The following is a 20,734-nucleotide window of genomic DNA, read 5'->3' on the forward strand; positions in this document are numbered from 1 at the left end:
TATAAAGGCAGACAGGCCTGACTTAAAACTCAGTTCTCCCACTCACCACTTGTGACCTTGGACAAGTTACTTAACCTTTCTGAGCCTTAATTTACTCATCTGTAAAATAGGGTTAATAATAGCTGTTTCTCGGGACTGTTGTCACAATTAAATAAGCTAACATATGTAAAGTCCTAACTCTGTGCTTGGTATACAATAGATGGTGGTGGAGGTCATGCACAAGCATTTACAAACAGGTCGTGTGGCAGCACTGTGTTAGGCCTGAGGTTACAGCCAGCACAGGACAGTCCCCAGGGAGTTTTCAGGCTAATGCAATTAGTCAAGCGGTTGTTCCGGGTGAAACAGTTGACGTGGAAATAGACTGACTCTTGGGGTTGCAGCTCTTACATGAAGACACCAGCAGTGCCCTTGATAGTCCTGCTGTGTGTCCCAGAATTCCTCTTCCAAGAGGGGAAACTACCGTTTGTTGATTACTTACTATGCGACAGGAACAGTGACAGGCCTTTTACAGTCTCATTTCCCCCTATAATAACCCGGTGAAATCTGTGGTCTTATTCACATTTCACAAGTGGCCAAGGTCACTGAAGTGAGTAAGTGACAGACCCAAGTTCAAACTCAAATCGGTCAGCCTGTAAATTGTCACTCTGTCGCACTCCCATGACTGTAGTAGTTGAACAATTTGTGACTAACATGAAAAACACTCTCGAATTAAGCCTTAATCCTGCAAGGCAGCATGAGGAGATTTCTCAAAGACGTGTTCTGAGGTGGGGTAGGAGGGACTTTTTACAGGAGAGGTCAGCCAACGTTTAGCTTGTGTCAGGAACAGCTGGTTAAGAAGCAAATTATCCTGTGGACTAAGAACCACTGTTCATGCAATTTGGATTTATCAAGATGGGTGGGGAGGAAATTAGGGGCTAAGGTCATGAGCAAGAAGAGGTGAGGAGGGGCAGCTCTCAGGGACAAGGACAGGTGAGGCTCTGAGGGCTGCAGCGGAACATTTTTGGTCCTTCGGGGTCTCTTGCACCAGCATCTGAGTCTCTTAATCCAGATGCAAAGGATCAAAACTAAGGGTTTTTGCCTGTGCTTCTGCCCGTTGCTACATGGCAGAATGAGTCTAGGAAGATCAGTTCTTTACTTAGGATTATGTAATGTTACTACCTGTATGTTGTTTGCAGTTATGATGCTTAATGAAAAAAGTCCTGACCTTGAAGCTAGAAAACATGGACAATCACATAACCTGTCTGAGCCTGTCCCCTTTATGTGGCTGGGATTAGATGTTGAGAACACAGTTTGTAGGAAGTAAAAGTACTATTTAAATATTAAATACAATGCTGATACTACTAAGACGATGATTTGGGCTAAGATTCCTGCAGTAGGGAGATTATGAACTGCATTGTGTATTTCTTCAGAAGAGGAGAAGGCTAGAGAGTCAGGCAGGTACAGAAAGTGGCAGAAACTTACTTAGAGGGGAAAAAAAAAACCTCTCAGTAGAGAGAGTGGTGTCAGGAAAGACCTGATAGCCGTTAATTTCTCTTTGCTTTCTTGATAAAACAGAAGAATTGAGAGTATTCGATGAAAACAACAATCCTTTTAGAGACCCCAAGAGATGGATTCCTTTGTTTCAAACTGCCATTGAAGTAGGCAGATATGACAGAGATTCCAGTGGCATTATTGTGCCTTAATACAGTAGCATTATAGAAATATAGAGCCATCTGGTTTGTAACGGAAGTTAGTTTTATTGAGTGTATACATTTGAGGTCCTTCTTGTGTTTGATTTCCTATTCTCTAAAATATTTGTGACCTATTAATGAAGAACTACTCTGTTTAAATTACTGCAAGTTGTACTTAATTTGAATTAAATCCACCCTAAATTTTAAAAGTGTGACTCTCTATAAGTCTTAGTTTTTCAGTCGTGCCCTTTGATTACACGGACTTTACAACTGTGTGGTATCATGTGCCCCTGATTAGATACTAGGATCACACCATCAAATTCCATTTTTGTTTTTAGCTTTTAAACTTATTTCTTTTAAAAAAAAAAAAAAAAGATTTTATTGGGGAAGGGGAACAGGACTTTATTGGGGAACAGTGTGTACTTCCAGGCCTTTTTCCCAGTCAAGTTGTTGTCCTTTCGATCTTAGTTGTGGAGGGCGCCGTTCAACTTCAAGTTGTTGTCCTTTCAGTCTTAGTTGTGGAGGGCACAGCTCAGCTCCAGGTCCAGTTGCCGTTTTCTAATTGCAGGGGGCGCAGCCCACCATCCCTTGCAGGAGTCGAACCGGCAACCTTGTGGTTGAGAGGACACGCTCCAACCAACTGAGCCATCCGGGAGCTCAGTGGAAGCTCAGCTCAAGGTGCCATGTTCAATCTTAGTTGCAGGTGGCGGAGCCCACCATCCCTTGTGGAACTTGAGGAGTGAGTTGAACCGGCATCCTTGTAGTTGAGAGCCCACTGGCCCATGTGGGAATCGAACCGGCAGCCTTCGGAGTTAGGCGCATGGAGCTCTAACCGCCTGAGCCACCAGGCTGGCCAAACATATTTCTTTGAAGTCTAATTTACTATTGTTTAGTTTCCAAGTAAGATTTTGATTTTTCGCATTGAATAGGTAACTATATACCCTGTTTCCCCGAAAATAAGATGTACTTGGACAATCAGCGCTAATGCGTTTTTTGGAGCAATAATTAATATAAGACCCGGTCCTATATTATACGAGACCCGGTATTATATTATGTTATATTATACCCAGTCTTATATTATAGTCAAATAAGACTGGGTCTTATATTAATTTTTGCTCCAAAAAACGCATTAGAGCTGATTGTCTAGCTAGGTCTTATTTTCAGGGAAACACGGTAGTAACTAAAAAAACTTAGTTTTGATTTTTCCAAATCCACTATTCATAAAAGCTTGGTTTCCGTGTAGCTGGAAATATAGCAATTATTTACTAAACAAATGTAAATTTTCCATTTCGTAGCTTTTCTTCAAAAAGGTTCCAACCACTGGATGATTTTCTTATGCAAATCAGCCTGTTTTTGTGAATTGCTTCTTCTGTCATCAAGTAGTATATAATCAGGGAAAGCATGTTACAGTAGTCTAAATAAAGCATAGAAAATTGCAAATTTCCTGAATTAAAGTTAAAAAACCTTATAATCATGAATCAAGTAGATTAATTCTATTCTATATGTTTGATCTAAAAAGTATGTGGTTTGATCATTAATAAATAAAAGTGTGTACCTCTCCACAGATATGTCTGAGTTTTCTGAGCGTTGCGCTTCAAACCAGTCATCCAGACTTAGCAAGTATGGTCATTTCTTCAGTTCTGACCAAGGCCAAAAATCCCAACAAACAGCTATCCTTATCGAATAAGAGTGGAATGCACTAATTCATAAATTGTTGTCATGGTTGTTATCTACTCTGAACTTTATCTTATGTTACCTGTGAATATAATCTCACCAAAGTATGGTCTCAGGAGACTTATATTTTATGTAGAGAAAAATACGAAAACCAAACTGAAATCTTTCCAGAAAAATACTGCAAAAGAATGTGTTGTTTCATGTTCTTAATTATCGATGTGTAGTTACATATAATAAAGCACAGGTTTGTTTTAAAGTCAATAGCTATCAATCTAAAGTGACTTTTCTTCTGTTAGGTTTACTATGTCTTTGGCTGATACAACAGAAACCTGTGTAGATGAGTATTTCCCCAGCGTGGCCTTAGAAAACCACAGGACATCAGCAGACTATAGGAGCAGCCTGAGCACAGCTGATTTTCCAAGGAACAGTAATGCTTCCGATAGGAGTGTCGATTACAGCCAATCTCAGTGTTCCTGTGGGAGTTTCAATTCTCACTATGATTATTCAGAAGACTTTGTTTCCGAGTGTTCAGAAACAGCTGTTAATAGAAGTTATTTAGAGAAACCTGTGGTGAAAGAAAAAAAGGAGAAGAAAAAATGCAATGTTCATCAAATCTCCCAACCTAAAGGTAAGAAACAAAATTTCCCACCCAAGACCAAATTTCTAGTTACAGTGACTTTATTATTTAGCACACAAGAATATTTGAAAAGGTCAATATTCAGTTTTATTATTTTTCCTTCTCATAAATGTGTACTATAAGTGAAATTTTCTAGAAGGGGTTAGGAAATAGAGACATTGAGAATCATTACAAAATAACGAAAGTTAGGCTTAAAATGTAAAGCCTAGCCGTCTTACATGGCTTCACCTGCTGGAGCCTACTAGTGAGGTGAGTTCCATTTTTTAGTTAACAGGTGGCCTTGTTACAGAGTACCACAATGCTCGGATCTCATGGGCTTCTTGCCTTTCATCCCAGCTGAGGAATCATGGTTTGGATCATCAATGAAATGTAAATTCCTGTCTCAACACCCCAAGAAGATGGTCTCCAAGTCTGGTGAGGCATATCGGCAAAGATAATCTTTTGAAACAGAGATGGTTCAAAAGGCTGTGGATGTCATTTCCTTGGGGATTTTTAGATGTATCAACAGGATTTCAATTGGATAGGATTTTTATTTTAGTCAAGTATTAGAGATTAAATCAATGTAAACATCAAGCAATTTATTTCGACAATTTGATTGTCAAATATTGGTCATTTCCTTCTTTTGTAGAAAAATGTACTTTCAGAATTCTTTCAATTATATATCCTTCTTTGATGTGTTTTGTCAACACAATGCCAAAACGTGTGATTGTCATTCAAAAAATTGGGATACCAGACGAGAAGTTGGTTTAGTGTCTTCAATTGCTGGGCAACCTTTTGCCCTGCTGCCTTTAGTTGGTGTAGGTGGAGGAGGTGGAAGACCTAACTTAGTGCTGAGATACCCTCTCTGACAGACAGGTGTGGGAACTGTGGAGAACAGGAAGGGAAAAGGCCCTTTCTTTGACCTTCTTCTTACCCTGGTCCTTGGAGGAAGTGGGTCACTATCTATTAAGGTGAAATACAGTGTAGACCTGGAAGAGGGAGAGAGGGAGAGAGGGAGAGGGGGAGGGAGGGAGGGAGGGAGGGAGGGAGGGAGGGAGGGAGGGAGGGAGAGAGAGAGAGAGAGAGAGAGAGAGAACGAACCTGGTGGAGGGCAGAGCCAGCAACAAGTGAGAACACGGAGCCGAACCAGACTGAGGGCGTGAAGAGTGCAGGAATGGAACAGGACAGTGAAACCAAAGAGGAAACCGACCAGGACAGGGGACTTGATGAGGCCTGGGAGGATGAGGAAGGAAACCGCATGGGCAGAGAAGTGCGCTAGGATTACAGGAGTGCTTTCAAAACGAGGGGTGGGGTGGGGGACTCGGAAGGAGGGAGCCGGGGCCTGTAAAATGTGAGCGCAGTGAGCACGCTGCATTCTAAGCTGAGTGAAGTGTTGCTATGGACTTACATGTACATGCTTTTGGTGAATTAACTTAATTTGAGGATGTGTTTTAGCTCTGTGGTTTAAAAATTAAGTAGCCTAAGAGTGGTCTAATCATTCAGCTAAATTTGCCTTAATTGTGTGAAATGGGATAGAAGTTGTAAGTTTTATCATTCTTGTTATGTGTAGGTTAGGATAATGAAGTATAAAACCATTAGAGATTAAACCCTATTTCAGTTTTCTATAAGCTTCATAGTTATACAAGTATGCATAATGTATGTAGTAGGAATTTGTTCTCTACCACTCAAATACCAAGTGGTATATATACTTTCCTGAAGCAAACTGGCTCTCCTCTCCCACCCACCCACTAAAGTAGACAAGAAATTCCATCTCAGGTGTGTTTGGGGGATGGAGGACAAATGGAGGGCCTTCCACAGACAAGAACATGTGGGGAAGGGTCTCTGGTCCTTCCTTTTCATCACTTACGTGTTCCTTGCCCAAGCCCATGTGATGTTTAGAAGGCTAATGCCTCCTCTTTTCAAAACACCCACGCCCTCTGGGCACATGCCTTCCTGGGACCTTGGCCAGTGCTCGTGTGGCCGTGAGGTTTAGTCCCCAGGCCCCAACCATGCTGACTCTGCCCACCCTCCCATCACTGGAACACACACGAGACAAGGACACAAGCCTCCACTGCCCACGTGACCCACCACCCGTCATCCTTCTGGTCTCAGGGAACTCCCTCTCCTCTCCAGGGGTCACACCACCGAAGAGCTAGAAGACATTACAAGTTAGAGGTCAAGTTCAGTCATGCTAGGCAAGGCATAGCACGTGACAGCCACCACCCAGTCGTTTTCATGCAGCCTCATCCACATCACCTGTGTTTAGGGCTACCCTAGCCAGTGCCCAAGCGATTCAAGTGGGCTTGACACAACCACAGGCACCTCTTCACTGGCCTTCTAGCAGCTGTCACAGAGTCTGGCCTGTTCTGCTTTCTAATTTTCAATGTGCTCAAAAGCCAATACCAAAATACTCCAACATTCAACCATAGGCCCTACTGAATTGTTATGGCGGGAAGTTAAATAAATACCATTGGAAGCACAGGTGCAAAGGCAGCGTCAATTATTGATGTGATACTGTGACGACAGTCAAATCCATGTGGTCTGTCATTGCCAAGATTCACATGCTTTATCCCCAGGAAGCACCCTGTTTCTTCCGTCCCAGGCAGAATCGCCTTTCCCATTCCAAACATATTAAGCCGTGTCCCAGAGAATGTGTCCACGCTTGGCCAGTAGCTTAAGATTAGGACCCCAGTGACGCTGGGCATGATGTTCCCTTGTCTCTCCAGGGTGAGGACCAGATAGTTTAGATTCTAGAATCCAGATTCAATCTCTCTTTCTCAGAATACAGACAGTCTACTATGTACACATGCACACACAGATGTGCACACATATGTACATACATATCACACAAATGCACGTAGACATGAGGCCGTAGTGTAGGCACGCAGACCTGGGTTCTGTCTCACCACTTACTAGCTCTGTGCCCACCGACCAGTGACATTACTAAGCATCAGTTTGTTCATCTTTAAAATGGGATAATAAAACAGTGATATACATACATTTCACATACTCAATTTCAATTACACAATCTTGCTGTAATATTGTTTAGATACTTTTTATTTAAAATGCCCTGCTCATAAGCCCCCTAACTATATTCAGTGTCCAGCAAAAGTAATGCAGGAAAAATTGTCTGTGTTGGATTTACTGAGAAATGGAATATCTGGATATATACTCCAAGTATTTGAATGTCTTTTTAAAAGGGTCTTTTTGAATATATGAGATCTTCATATATACCGTTGGGCTCTAATGTTACACTATACCCCATAACATAATTGTTAGAAGGATTAAATCAGATAATCCATATAAAGCATTTAGTTCAATGTCTGCTATATGGTAATAAATGCCATTATCATGATTTTTAATTTAGCTTTTATAAAAGAAATTAGTACAGCTTTCAGAGTCAAAGAACACCTGGTTTTCAATCCACTATGTCACTTTATGGTTATGTAACCTTGGACAAACAATTTGAAGTGTCTAGCTATAAAATAGACTACCACTGACCTTAAAGAATTAGGTTAAATGAGATATCTATATATAAGCCTGTATATAAAGTACTGGCCTAAGCATAGATATTCATTAAATGTTAGTTCTTTTCCCTTTTAGTTTTCATTGAGTATGTAGATGTGTGTAGGGGGGTGTTACACATACATTCATATTTGCATATCTATCTATCTATCTATCTATCTATCTATCTATCTATCTATCTATCTATCTATCTATCTCTAGTAAACTGGATTATCTGCTTACACAGGCCAGAAGGAAATCTCAGTTGGGAAAAAGCACAACTGGAACGCACCATTTTTAAATCCTAAAATCAATATGAGTACCCAAAGAAGAGATGCTATGACTCATCGCATCCTCTCAGCAAGGCTTAGTAAGATTAAAGAACTAAAAAATGAATTAGCTGATATACATCGTAAATGGGAAGCCACAGTCATAGAAAACCAACTTTTGAAACAACTTCAGATTAGGCACTTGAAAGCTATAGGAAAATACGAGAATTCACAAAATAATGTACCTCAGATTGTGGTTAAACATCAGAGTGAAGTGAAAAATTTAAGGCAGCTACTTAGGAAATCCAAGGAGGAGGAAAGAACTGTATCTAGGAAACTTAGAGAAACAGACAGCAAATTACTGAAGACTAAGGATGCCTTGCAGGCACTGCAGAAACTTTCTGAAGACAAAAATCTTGCAGAGAGGGAAGAACTTACTCAAAGACTGGCTACTCTTACGACGAAAATGGAGGCAAATGACAAAACAATACAGGTCTGTATTTCAGAGGCCTACAAATGTTAAGGTCCCAAAAATTAAGACGGAGAGGGTGCACGTCCCTCTTGTGCCTGTGTGATGCAGCTCCGCAGGCCACCCTGACGCTGCTGTCCCCTGGGGGGCACGGAGCAGGGAGGGGGAGGCTTGAAGGAAAGACAGAAACAGCGCAACACTGGAAAGGTTCCTTCAGTTGGAGTGTGCAGGCGCTCATTCTGCGGATAGGCTCTGTATCTGAAGGTGACCCTTCTCTAAGACAGCCCAGCTACCGGTGTTAGGGGAGATTTTCCCCATGTTGGGTTGGGTTGGGTTGGGTTGAGTTGGTTTGGATTGGGTAAAATCTGTCTTAGAAACTAACCCTCTACTTCAAATTGTTTACTAAAAGGCTACTTCCCTAAAAACCTAATGGCGCATCTCTTCAGTCCCTCCCCTTGTATTCTCCTTCACCAGTTTGTCTAGTCACTACCACGTAGATATTTCTGGTATTTTAGAAATAGTGATTTCCCCCAGATAATACTCCTGGGAACAGAGGGCCGGGCAGGAGCTAAAATAATTGAAGACATGAATGGACTGATTTTCCTCAATGGTGCACGGTTGTCCAAAGCTTGGGGATTCCATTCTAAGGAATGATTTGGGAGAACATCTTGATTATATTCAGAATTCTGTCTATTTTCTGACATTTAGTTTTTGGTCTCTATAGACATAAACATATGAATGGAATTAATTTGTTGTTTAATTCCTTAATACATGATGGCAAAAGGAGTATTTTCTATAATCTTGAAATAAGAAAATATCAAGTTCATTTCATCCACTTTTTTATCTGTTATTTCTTCTTTGGTAAAATCCTCCTCTATTTGCAAAGAGAAATTTCTCACATAAAATGGATATGTGAGCTGCAGAAAATAATCAGGAATCTTGTTTGTACTGGTGTGAGCAGCACACCAAGTTTCCCTTATTTGAGCCTTTAGGTAGTTAGCATGTATTTGTCATGCAAAAGGAAACGCATTTTTATCTCATCTACATATTTTTACATGTACATGTTTAAGTAGTTCATGTTTCTATATAAGGAAAACCAAAAAGAATTCAAGAACTAATTGACTATTTTCTTATCAGAAGCACTTGGTTGCATGGGAAATTCCGTTTGATTGTAGGGCAATTTGGTTAAGGGCAAAATGTTGGTGCGCCAAAACATGTAGGTACTTTTTTAACGTTAATATTTTATAGGGAGTGGGATTTTTAGTGATTATTTTATCCTTTTTGCTTACCATACTTCCCACTTTAATGAGAAATTATTAATGTTATAATGGGGAAACCACACTTTATGAAGAAAAAAAAGAAAAAAGAAAGAAAAGGCCTTTAGCCAAGCCTCTGTCAAAGTCCAAATCAAACAGTTCTCCAATGAACTAGTTCTCATTCTGGAGAGAAGGCGATTATGAAAAAACAGCAAGTCCTATGTGTAGAGGGTGGTCGGCTAAATCAGCCCTCACACTGGCCTATAACTCGTCTGTGTGAGTGCAGCTCTGCGAGTTCCTATTATAAATTCCAGTCTCCGTTACCAGAATCGCAGTCCACAGTGGTCTGCACTGGTGCTGGACAGCCCTTTAGAAAGAGAGGCGTGAGAGATTTTTAAAGAATGCAGCAGGTTATCATCAGGTACCGCCATTTCATTCACCATCATTTCCTTAGAATGATGATGACAAAAACATCGATTCCCAGCTGGGGCCCCATGTCTGCCTGGGTTTTCTCCAAGGACTCCCGTTTCCCCACACATTCCAAAGCTGTGCACATTAAGTGAATCGGTGTGTCTGCCTTGTGCCAGTGTGAGAGGGTATGGGCGTGTGTGAGTGGCCCTGCGATGGAAGGGTGTCCTGTCCCCTGAGCTGCCGGGAGAGGCGCCGGCCACCCACCACCCTGAACTGGCATAAGCAGGTTGGGAAAGAATTCTCTTACTTATTTTTATTTATCTTTCTTAAATGTGTGTATAACTAACATGTATTTCAATGTTTAATATTGGAAGTGTTTTAGCCTGTGGTACTCTGGCTTTATTATATGTCACAGTTTCCGAGAACCTATGCAGGACATTAAGTGAGGACTTACTGTACACTCTGCCAAGCTAGCAGAATACTTCATTTCAACAGAACTGCTTGGGTTTAAAGTATGACATTGATGATATTTATTAATTTTCAGGATCTGTTCAAAAACGATTTTATAGCAAATTCTAAAATGTGAAAATCATTAGGTTCAAACATGTGATATTTATTCTCTCGAGTTTGGGTCTGGGATGTTTTTTGGCTTTGTGTGTGTGTGTGTGTGTGTGGTATATTATATTTAGTTCTACTATGTCCCCTATGCAGACCATCCACTAAAATTGCATTAAACATTTGTACTTTTCATAAGTGTAATTAGTTCCATTACAATTGAAGTGTTTAATAAAACTACACTGGTTACAGACTAGTTGAAATATATACTGATTTCAGAGCTTGGAGAAACAACTGAGGTTGAACAACAAAGCCTTCCATCGGCAGCTGGCCATTGAGAGCCAGAAGACTTCAGCAGCTCAAACCGCTAAAAACACCCTCCAAATGGAAGTGAAACACCTTCACCAAAAACTTAAGGTACTTCTTTTAAAGCAAAATGTAACAAATTTGTGAAATTCTGCTTCCCAAAATATCAGAGCTACTTATATATATCTTTTCATTATTTAACTTAAGGACTATGTTTCTCAAGTTACCTTTTTTCCCTATAATCATATGAACAGATTGAGTATCTGAAATTACTATTAATAAAATGCGTTAACAGCCTGGTGAATGTGTACTGTAATTAGAAAACTTAAAGCTCTATTCTATTTATTACTAGGACTTCTTGTTATTTTTATTTCATCACATGAAGTAATATTACTGTATTTTATTAACATTTTAATGGAACCCAAAATAAGTTTTAAACTTAAAAACTAACTTATAACATTAAAATATTTAGAGTAATCTTAGTATCCTATAAATTTATTTTAAAGTCTCATTTGCAAATATTCTTGTCAAACTGTCCTTTAAAGTGTGCTTTAGGGGAGCGTTTGAGAGCTGCTCTCTGGCATATACCGTCAATTTGGCTCAACTAAACTTATACAAATTCAGAAATAAATAAAAATAAGTGTGCTTTAAAAATGAAAATTAAAGATATTTTTTCAGACTTCTGCTATCTTTCTGCCTTCAAGATTTCTAAAATGTCCAACAAGTTGGAAAAGCTAGATAAATAAGATACTTAGGAAATATAGCTCTTCGATAGATGAATGGATAAAGAAGTTGTGGTATATATACACAATGGAATACTATTCGGAGGTAAGAAAAGATGATATAGGAACATTTGTGACAACATGGATGGATCTAGAGAGTGTAATGCTGAGCGAAATAAGTCAGACAGAAAAAGCAGAGAATCATGTGATTTCACTGATATGTGGTATATAAACCAAAAACAACAAAAGAACAAGACAAATGAGAAACAGAAACTCATAGACACAGACAATAGTTTAGTGGTTACCAGAGGGTAAGGGGGGTGGGGGGTGGGAGATGAGGGTAAGGGGGATCAAATATATGGTGATGGAAGGAGAACTGACTCTGGGTGGTGAACACACAATGGGATTTATAGATGATGTATTACAGAATTGTACACCTGAAGTCTATGTAATTTTACTAACAATTGTCACCCCAATAAATTAAAAAAAGAAAAAGATAAGCAAAAAAAAACAAAAACATATAGCTCTTCAAAGCCTCAACTAGTAACTCTAAGCTTGATTCTTTAAGACGTGAACTTTATTACCGTAGGTGGGGAATTCAGATTCCCCGGGAGCCTTGAGAGCGCTCAGGGCAGGGAAAGGATGTTAGGGAGAACATACAAATTCTCCCTTCGTAAAGTGGGGAAAGACTTGTTTCTTTCTTCTCTGGAGTCTCAGGAAACTACAGAGAGAAGAATATGCCAGAAAATGGACATGACTGTAGCAACCAGCTTAGCAACTGAACAGAAGAGGCTTCAAGACCCACTGGTCCAGGCAAACACACACACACTCATGGAGACGCTATCAGGGAATTTTGAAATCAATGCTGTGCTTTCATATGCAGCCATATGCATATGAGTAGTTTGCAGTCATTAAAAAGCAATTTTGACAGGAGAAATGCTTAATACTTAATGAAATACAGAAAAGAAAGATACATAATTCTATATATACAGTAAGATCCAAATTTATTTTTTAAAAGAAGAGTATACATACCCTCACATGACGGATTTCTGTAGCTCTGTAAGAAGGAATGAGAAATCTATAGAGTAAAAGGGAATACTCTGCAGGATATTTTGATAAATGAAAAAAAGGAAGGCAGAGGAAAGTGTGTGGTATGCTACTATTTAAGAAAAGGGGGCAATACAAATCTATCCCCATACTTGCTTAGAGTTTCAAAAGAAAAACAAAAGTAGGATAACAATGGAAGCAGGAGGAGAAGAGAGTAGAAGGGACAGTTACAGAACCTAGATTTCTTGAATATCTTTTTGGTAGATTTAACTTTGGAACTATGTAAATATTTTTGCACAATTATGAAGCACAATGAAATGTAAAACGAAACAGAAAAGCATTCCCTAAAAATCGGAAGTAAAATGAAAAATATGAGCCCACTGTGTGCATTCCAGTTGTGACATAATGTCACAGAGACACCATTCCAAGCGACTTAAAACACATTGATTTTACTGCAGATGCCTAGTGAAATACATTCTTGGTGGTAGTGTTGTTAAGTTATTTGGAGCCTGTTGTGTGTATCTTCCGGGATACGGCACATGATGAATGATGTTTGTGTCATCGAGAACTGGGATTTGGGGAACGAAAGAAAGAAAATACAGAAGAAAGAAAAGGTCAAATAAAAACCCAGTAGTCCTGATTGTGAGTTGAAGTGCAAATATGAGTTTATGATATATGTTATCTTTAAAAATACATACATATTTCTTAATGTGACCAACTCAGTAGCAATACGTACCCCTAGTACCCAGATTATGGTCTTCAAATTCCATACCCCACTAAAAAGAACCAAGGTGCCTTACAAAAATTCTAGGTCTGGAGCTTGAAATGTACTGCACGAGCTGGGACATATTGTCATCCAAAAGCAAGGAAACTATAAAGAACTATTAGTGTGATATCAAGGAGACTCAGGAGCCATCTAGAATAGATTATTACTGGCCCAAGATGGGGCAATCTGAGCATCAGTAACCTAACCGCATGGATTAAAATTTATCAAATACATATAAATCCAAAAGTTCATAATGATACTTAAAAAAAACAAAAACAAAAACATCTCAGTGATTAGTCACCTTTGGAAGATACCAGGGAACCAGCGCACTATTTCAGAAACTGGTAATAGAGGAAAAGAAACAATTATTTTGACCTTTCCTATACTCAGAGTAATCAAATAGTTGTGAGGCGGGAACAGCCTCCTTATAAAAGCATTTCATCCGGGTGGTGAACACACAATGTGGTATGTAGATGATGTATTACAGAACTGTACACCTGAAATCTATGTAACTTGACTAACAACTGTCGCCCCAATAAACTTTAAAAAAATAAAAGCATTTCAATTAACAATGAAGAAGGAATGAGGGCATTAGAATATCACCATTGTGGAACTCCTAATGAATGACTGGATCTAAGCAATGATCATCAACGGCTGCGAGCATCACAAAAGAGAAACCATCAGCTATGTACTTCCTGGCTGATGCACACACCACCACCTGTGGAGTGCTCTTGCCCCCAAAACTCGACCTAGATCTGCTTAAATATGTAGACCTAACTACCAACTTAAAAGAAACACAGGAGGCAGGGGAAGCTGATAAACATCTCAGGGATCCAATCAGCAACATCAGATTGTGGGAAACTCTACAACACAAACAACCCAGTTTCTACAACAAATAAATAGCAAAGAGAAACAAATAAGAGTTGAGGATGGAAACTTATAGGTTAAAAGAAGCTATGAGAAAAATTCAACTAAAAAACAACCCAATTCAAAAATTGCCAAAGGACTTAAATATACATTTTTCCAAAGAAAATATATGAACAGCCAATAAGCACATGAAAAGATGCTCAACTGATCATTCGAGAAATACAAATCAAAACTGCAGTGAGATACCAGCTCATACCCATTAGGATGGCTACTATAAAAAAAATAAAGTGTTGGCAAGGATGTGGAGAAATTGTAGCCCTTACAAACTGTTGGTGAGAATGTAAAGTGGTATAGCCACTATGGAAAACAGTATGGCAGTTCCTCGAAAAATTAAAAATTCATGTGATCCAGCAATCCCACTTCTAGGTATATACCCAAAAGAACTGAAAACAGGGTCTCAAAGATATTTGTGCACCCATGTTCATAGCAGCATTATTCACAATAGCCAACAAGTGGAAGCAACCCAAGTGTCCACAACAAATGGATAAGTGAAATGTGGCGCGCGGGCACACACACACGCACACACACACACATACACACGCACAGTGGAATTTTAGTCTTAAAAAGGAAGGAGATTCTGACATATGCTACAACATGGATGAACCTGGAGGACATTATGAAATAAGCCAGTCACAGAAGAACAAATACTGTATGACTGCACTTAAATGAAGTAACGAGAGTGGTCAAATTCATCAAAATACAAAGTGGAACGGAGGTTACCAGGGGACAGTGGGAGAGAGAGAAGGGGAGTTGTTTAATGGTACAGAGTTTCAGTTTTCCAAGATGAAAAGAGTTATGGGGATGGATGGTGGTGATGGTGGCACAATAATGTCAGTATTTAATACCACTGAATTGTACACTTAAAAATGACTAAAATGGTGAATTTTATGTTACATGCACTTTACCACAATAAAAAAAAAAAAACCACACCAATGGATTGTACACTTTGAAAGGGTGAATTGTATGGTACATGAATTATATCAATAAAGCTGTAAACAAAGTTTTAGAAGACGAAGAGACATTAATCTCAGTGTTCTGGACCTTGTTTGAATCTTGATTCAAACTTTTTAAAAACCCTTATAGGACATTTGGGAAAATGTGAAACAAACTAGATGTTTGGTGATATTAAGGAATTATTATTGATTTTTTGGGGGTAAGCGTAATGTTGCTATTGTGGTTAGGTTTTCAAAGGGGTGCCCTTGTCTGTTACAGATGCATACTGAAGTATTTACAGATTAAACGATATGATGTCTAGGCTTTGCCTCAAAACAATCCACAGCTAGGAAGTGAACTCAGAGAGGGTGGGCGTGTGGAGGGACACCGACGGGCATGAACTGTTCATTAGCGAAGCTGGGTCATTGGTTCTATACCATTCTACTTTTATATTTTTGGTATTTTTCATAAAATTTTTCAAAGAGAAAAATTACGTTTTGTGCTTTAAGAAGGAGTTGAAATGAGATCAAGAAGATGGGCTAAATACACGCTTTTCATCCCTTCCTGCCAAAAGTCATAGAAATGACAGAAAACACACTTTTAAAGTAACAACTCATATCCCCAGGAAGGATACCACGATTGTACCAGAACTGCCAAAGAATTTCTGGAAGATGAAAAGCAGGTTTTTTCATTTTTTGTTTTTGTTTTTGTTTGGATTGATAGAGAAACGAGACAGAGATCATCACAACAGAGAAAAAAATGCTGGACAGGTAATAGGAACAGGGACAAGCCATGCTCAGAATCAAGGCAGGTGATCAGCAGAGCTTGGGGCAGCCATTCTTGGGTTTGATGGAAGCAATGTCCTCAGACCCAGCAGTGCATTAGTCATTTAGGGAACTGTGAAAACTCCACTGCCCCGCCACACCCAAACCTATGAAATAGCATCTCCAGAGGTGGCCCAGGCGTCGGCAGATCTACTGCAGTCACGAGAGGTAGTTGCTTGAAACTACATTCACCCACAGGTAAATAGGGTTTCTGACTTGGGCTAAGAAAGACATTGTTCACTCTGGCCTCAACTGTCAGCGATGACAGACTGCATGGAACTTTCTTCCCTTCAAAAGCCCCCAGGGAAGTCATCAGGAAAAGACTCCTAGAGAAAATCGACGTACAATAGCAGAGAGAACTAGGGCAAGTCATCAGCAGACAGCAGAACTCGGGGTACATTTACTGAGGATGGAAAGGGGGTACAGGCATTATATGGATGAGCCAGAGCAGAAGCCACAGCAGGGGGTGCTTGGAGAGGCGTTTGTCCTGCAGTAGGCAGGTCTGGAGGACCGGAGGCGCTTGAGCCCTGGGGACCCACCCCTCAGCTTCACCTGCCCACCCTCCTCAATGGGCTCGCACAGCATCTGACAACCCAGCATTGGCCACCAGGCCAAAAGTCTGTGGTTCCTCCCCTGGAAAGTGAGAGAAGTGCTTGAGAAGAAATAGGGCAACTGGTGTAAATGCCAGTATCCCAGGGTAAAGCCCTTTAAATAAGCTCTGGAATTTGGGAGCCACTCCGTCAAATGACTCCCCTCAAAGTGAAGCCTGACAATCAGCAAGTCCCTCTGATGTCCCCAGAGCCAGCCTACCTTCCCATTCAAGAATGAAGCCCGCAAGGAAATGAGCATCACAACACAGCAGATAAATAATTAATCCAGCTCTTCCTTCTTCATTATGTCCAGGCAACCAGATCTACGAAGAAAGCACAAGACTAAGAAGAAGAACAGCTGACCCCAGGGGTTTCGTTTACTATCCCAGGACAGAAGACATTTATCCATAAAATAAGAATGTTATGAAAAGGGGAAAAAATCAGAAAACAAGTGAAAATTAAATGATGATTACCAGCATACAAAATTCAAGAGTTAGAACATAAAGGAAATCTAGGGATATTGAGGAAATCTCCCAAAAACAAAGAGCCAAAAGACAGATGAAAAATATACAGAAAAAATGCTCGTATTTCATTTTTCCCACTATGCTTAGATTTCATGTGTGGGTTTTTGTTAAACCAGGCTGTCTAAATCACATTTGGGAGGGATAGCTATTTTAATAAGTATTATAATTAGAAAGTTGAATTCTTATCAAATGAATTTCAAGGACTGACCTGAAAAAAAAAAAAAGGAAAGGAAAAAAACGTGGAAGATCAATAAGACCCACCGGGAGTGTGTTATACAGAGTGATTTAAAACAACCCATTGTCATTTCCCACCATTCAGTCAGTAAAGCTATAGTTGCTTCCTGCGTTCAGGAAATACTCCTGCCTTCCACCAGTCCTGTTCCATCTGGAAAGATGAGATCGCCTTTTATGCTTCGTGGTCATCCCTCATACTGACCCAAGCGGAAGAGGAATAGAAACATTAAGGATGTTTTAGGATCTTGACTGTTCTAGTTACTGTGGCTGCAAAGCATATAACTCCGCAGTTCAGTGACCTCAGAATGGCATCGCTGGTGGTGTTCATGAACCTACAGTTTGGGCGGGGCTTGTTCATCAGGGATGGTTCGTGTCTGCTGCTCCCGGCATCAACTGAGGTGGTTCAAAGGCTGGGGGCTGGGATAATCTCTAGTGTCACTCATACTTCTGCAGTTGGTGCCAACTGACAGCGAAGATCTTAGCTGGGGTGTTGGCCATAGGTGCCCTACATGCAGCACAGCCTTCATGTGGTGTGGGCTTCCTCACACCATGCCATGCGGCCGGGTTCCAAGGAGGAGGGGGAGAGAGAGACAGAGAGAGAGGAGAGACTCCATCACACAGCATCACTCCCGCCTCCATGTGTCAAGACAGCACGAAGGGAAGAGCATAGACGTCATAGATGTCACCTCCGGATGGGAGTCACAAGGTTCTGGAAGAGCGTAGGGAACCAGAAATACTGCTGTAGCCATTTGAGGAAAACACCATGTGTCACATAAACACTGTCATTAACACTTGAGCTTGGGAGGGTATGGTCCCAAAGATCCCAAAATCTATTTCTCTACCATGAAACTCATTTCAAAGTCATCCAACACCACGTCTCGGCCCTGCTCCATTTCTAGAGTGTAGATGGATGTCAGCCTTCCGCAGCTCCCAGCTGACATCCAGGCGGCCAGCCTGCCAAAGAAGTGGTGTCTGTCAGACGTCGTTCCCTACCTACCCTTTTGGACGCCATCCACACTGACCTCAATATGGGCCCACACCAAACTCAACTCCCCTTTAACTCTGGCCTGACACCCTCTGAGCTTTCAAGTCGTCTTTCCTACATTCCACAAACATTCCATGGGCATCCCCACATGTGGGTTTTCCTTCTTATTGTTCCTCTTGCTTACTGATCGGACTCAACCACACCAGCATCCTAGGTCGTGCTCTGACCCTGTTGCCTTCCTCTGTGGGCCCAGCTCTGTGCTGGGTTCCCAGACTTACACCTCCGTTCCCAGCATGAAGAACTGTCCTTCCTGGTCCTTCCTCTTGAGCCTGGCCATCCCTGCACCAGCCACCTCAGTCAGCACTTGTGGGTCTGCCTCCTTCCTGCTCTCGGCTGCTGAAGTCCACACTGATTGAGGATCCAGACCAAATCAGAAGATGTAACTGAATTTTCCAGATAATCAAAACTTGGCCCTCTAAAACATCAGAATCTTTCTTGTCTCTCCCCCACCCCTCACCCCCCCCACCCCCACCCCCACCCCACCCGCACTTGAGGCCCCTTCCATCTGGGCCTTCCTCTCTAATCAGACAGTGGGAGACGCCCTTAATTCATATGCCCATCTCTCTTTGACTATGGTTTTAAGTAAATCTCAGTGATGTTGAGTCTCACAGGCTTGCCTCTTGATGTACATGTAAGAAGGGGTGTTTGGTATTTAATTAAATCTTTTTTTTCCCCCTCATTAAACCAGCAGGATTTCAAATCTTTTGTGTTGCCAAGACTTTAGAAAGTCGCTCATGAGACTGAAAGCTGAACAATGATGTCTTTGTCGTAGGCTCTCCCCACCCTGCCTGGTAGAATGTTCTGTGCGGATGGAAACATGTCTTTACTGTCCAGTACTGTGGTCACCAGTCACATGTAAAATAGGTAGTGTGACTGAGGACTGAATTTTTCATTTTACTTTAATTAGTTTAAATCACAACGTGGCTAGTGGCCAGCATATTGTACCATGCAAATGTATGATGAAGTTCATGGCAGAAGCCCTGGGGAGAGAAAAAAGTAAAAGAAGCTGGCTCGGAACCTTTTCAAAAACATCGTCCCCATCACAATAACATTCTGTTAAAATGTACTTTTTGATGTCAGGAATCATATGTAATGACATGCTCTATTTCTGTTTCTACTAGAATTATAAATTTTATTCAAAGAGTGCTGAACTCACTTAAATCGTGTTTTAGAAGAAATCAAGGTTGTTAAAAGCAAATATTTATAGAAAAATCAGTATTGTGGTTCTCTTTAGGAGAAGGATCGAGAGCTTGAAATTAAAAACATCTATGCCAATCGGATACTTAGAAATTTACATGACAAAGAAGATTATCCCAAAGGTATGTTTTCATTATTTTTGCTCAAAATCTATTATCTAGTCAGATTTTCCTAACTTATATCACCAAAATAATGGATATTCTAAAAAATCATTTTATCAGGCGTTGGAACACATTTTGTGATTCTAAGGAGAATAATGAAACTGTGCTATGGTTGAAGCAGCCAGAAGAAAATAGAAATTCTTTCCCATCTTTCCATCTTCTGCTCAGTCCTGTACATTCTTTCTTCTGGAGGAATGAGAGAATGGTTCAGGTTGAAGCAAATGTCTGCCAAATACTGAACTTCCTAAGAATTTCTACTAGTCAGTGCGTGAATTTTAAATCTACTTCATTTAGGTAGAGTTTACCTCACTACAATACGCCCATTTCAAGTGTGCAAGCCAATGGGTTTTGACGAAGGCTCACAGCCATGTAACCACCCACCCAGACAATGACCTGTTCCATCTCCTCAGAAGCTCCCTCGTGCCCCCTTGGCAGTCAGTCGTCTCCACCCCTGGCCTGAGGCAATCACCAAGTCCCTTCTGTCCCAGCAGCTTAGTCTGCCTGTGCTAGAATTTCATTTCAGGGGAATGGTAAGTGGCTCTTCTTTTGCATCAGGCTTCTTGTGTCCAGCATAATGTTTTTGAGATTCACCCACATCGCTGTGATACAATCAATAGTTTGTACCTTTTTATTGCCGTGTAGCGTTTCTTCCTCCAAAACAGGATGTATGGATTTTCTGCCCCACAAGATCTCCCAGCAAAACATTCTGCTCAGAACAGGGACAATAGGAACACACCCTTATTTAGAAGTAACGATGTGTTTACTTTTAAACACAACCACCTCACGTCCTTGCCTTCGTTTGCCTCTGGTTTGTTATCCAGAATAACAGCCAGCAGAGATGATGATATGATGAAATCAACCATGGGGTCACTTAAATGGGATAGTACTTCAGGGAAGGGGTCCTCTGGATTTCACAGCCATGCCCCCAGCCCGGGCCACCTAACTGTCAGTGAGCAGGGGCTCCCACAGGCGATGGCGGTGCTTGCTGTCACTCAGGGGCTCCCACACAGGTGATGGTGGTGCTTGCTGTCACA

The 20,734-nt window shown here is 40.8% G+C and overlaps 1 protein-coding gene across 1 annotated transcript in view; it reads left to right on the forward strand.

Moving 5' to 3' along the window:
- Positions 1–20,734, forward strand: part of LCA5L (lebercilin LCA5 like) — a 28,687-nt gene that overhangs the window by 4,429 nt on the left and 3,524 nt on the right. The window contains exons 2-6 of the mRNA XM_088794586.1: positions 3,641–3,972; positions 4,249–4,395; positions 7,712–8,226; positions 10,704–10,841; positions 19,577–19,661. Of these exons, the coding sequence (XP_088650712.1) occupies positions 3,648–3,972; positions 4,249–4,395; positions 7,712–8,226; positions 10,704–10,841; positions 19,577–19,661 (1,210 nt within the window). The 5' untranslated portion in view covers positions 3,641–3,647. The remainder of the gene's footprint in view (positions 1–3,640; positions 3,973–4,248; positions 4,396–7,711; positions 8,227–10,703; positions 10,842–19,576; positions 19,662–20,734) is intronic.

The sequence above is a fragment of the Rhinolophus sinicus genome, chromosome 17 (assembly GCF_057876585.1).
Source record: "Rhinolophus sinicus isolate RSI-liver-muscle chromosome 17, RSI-T2T, whole genome shotgun sequence".
Taxonomy (NCBI): domain Eukaryota; kingdom Metazoa; phylum Chordata; class Mammalia; order Chiroptera; family Rhinolophidae; genus Rhinolophus; species Rhinolophus sinicus.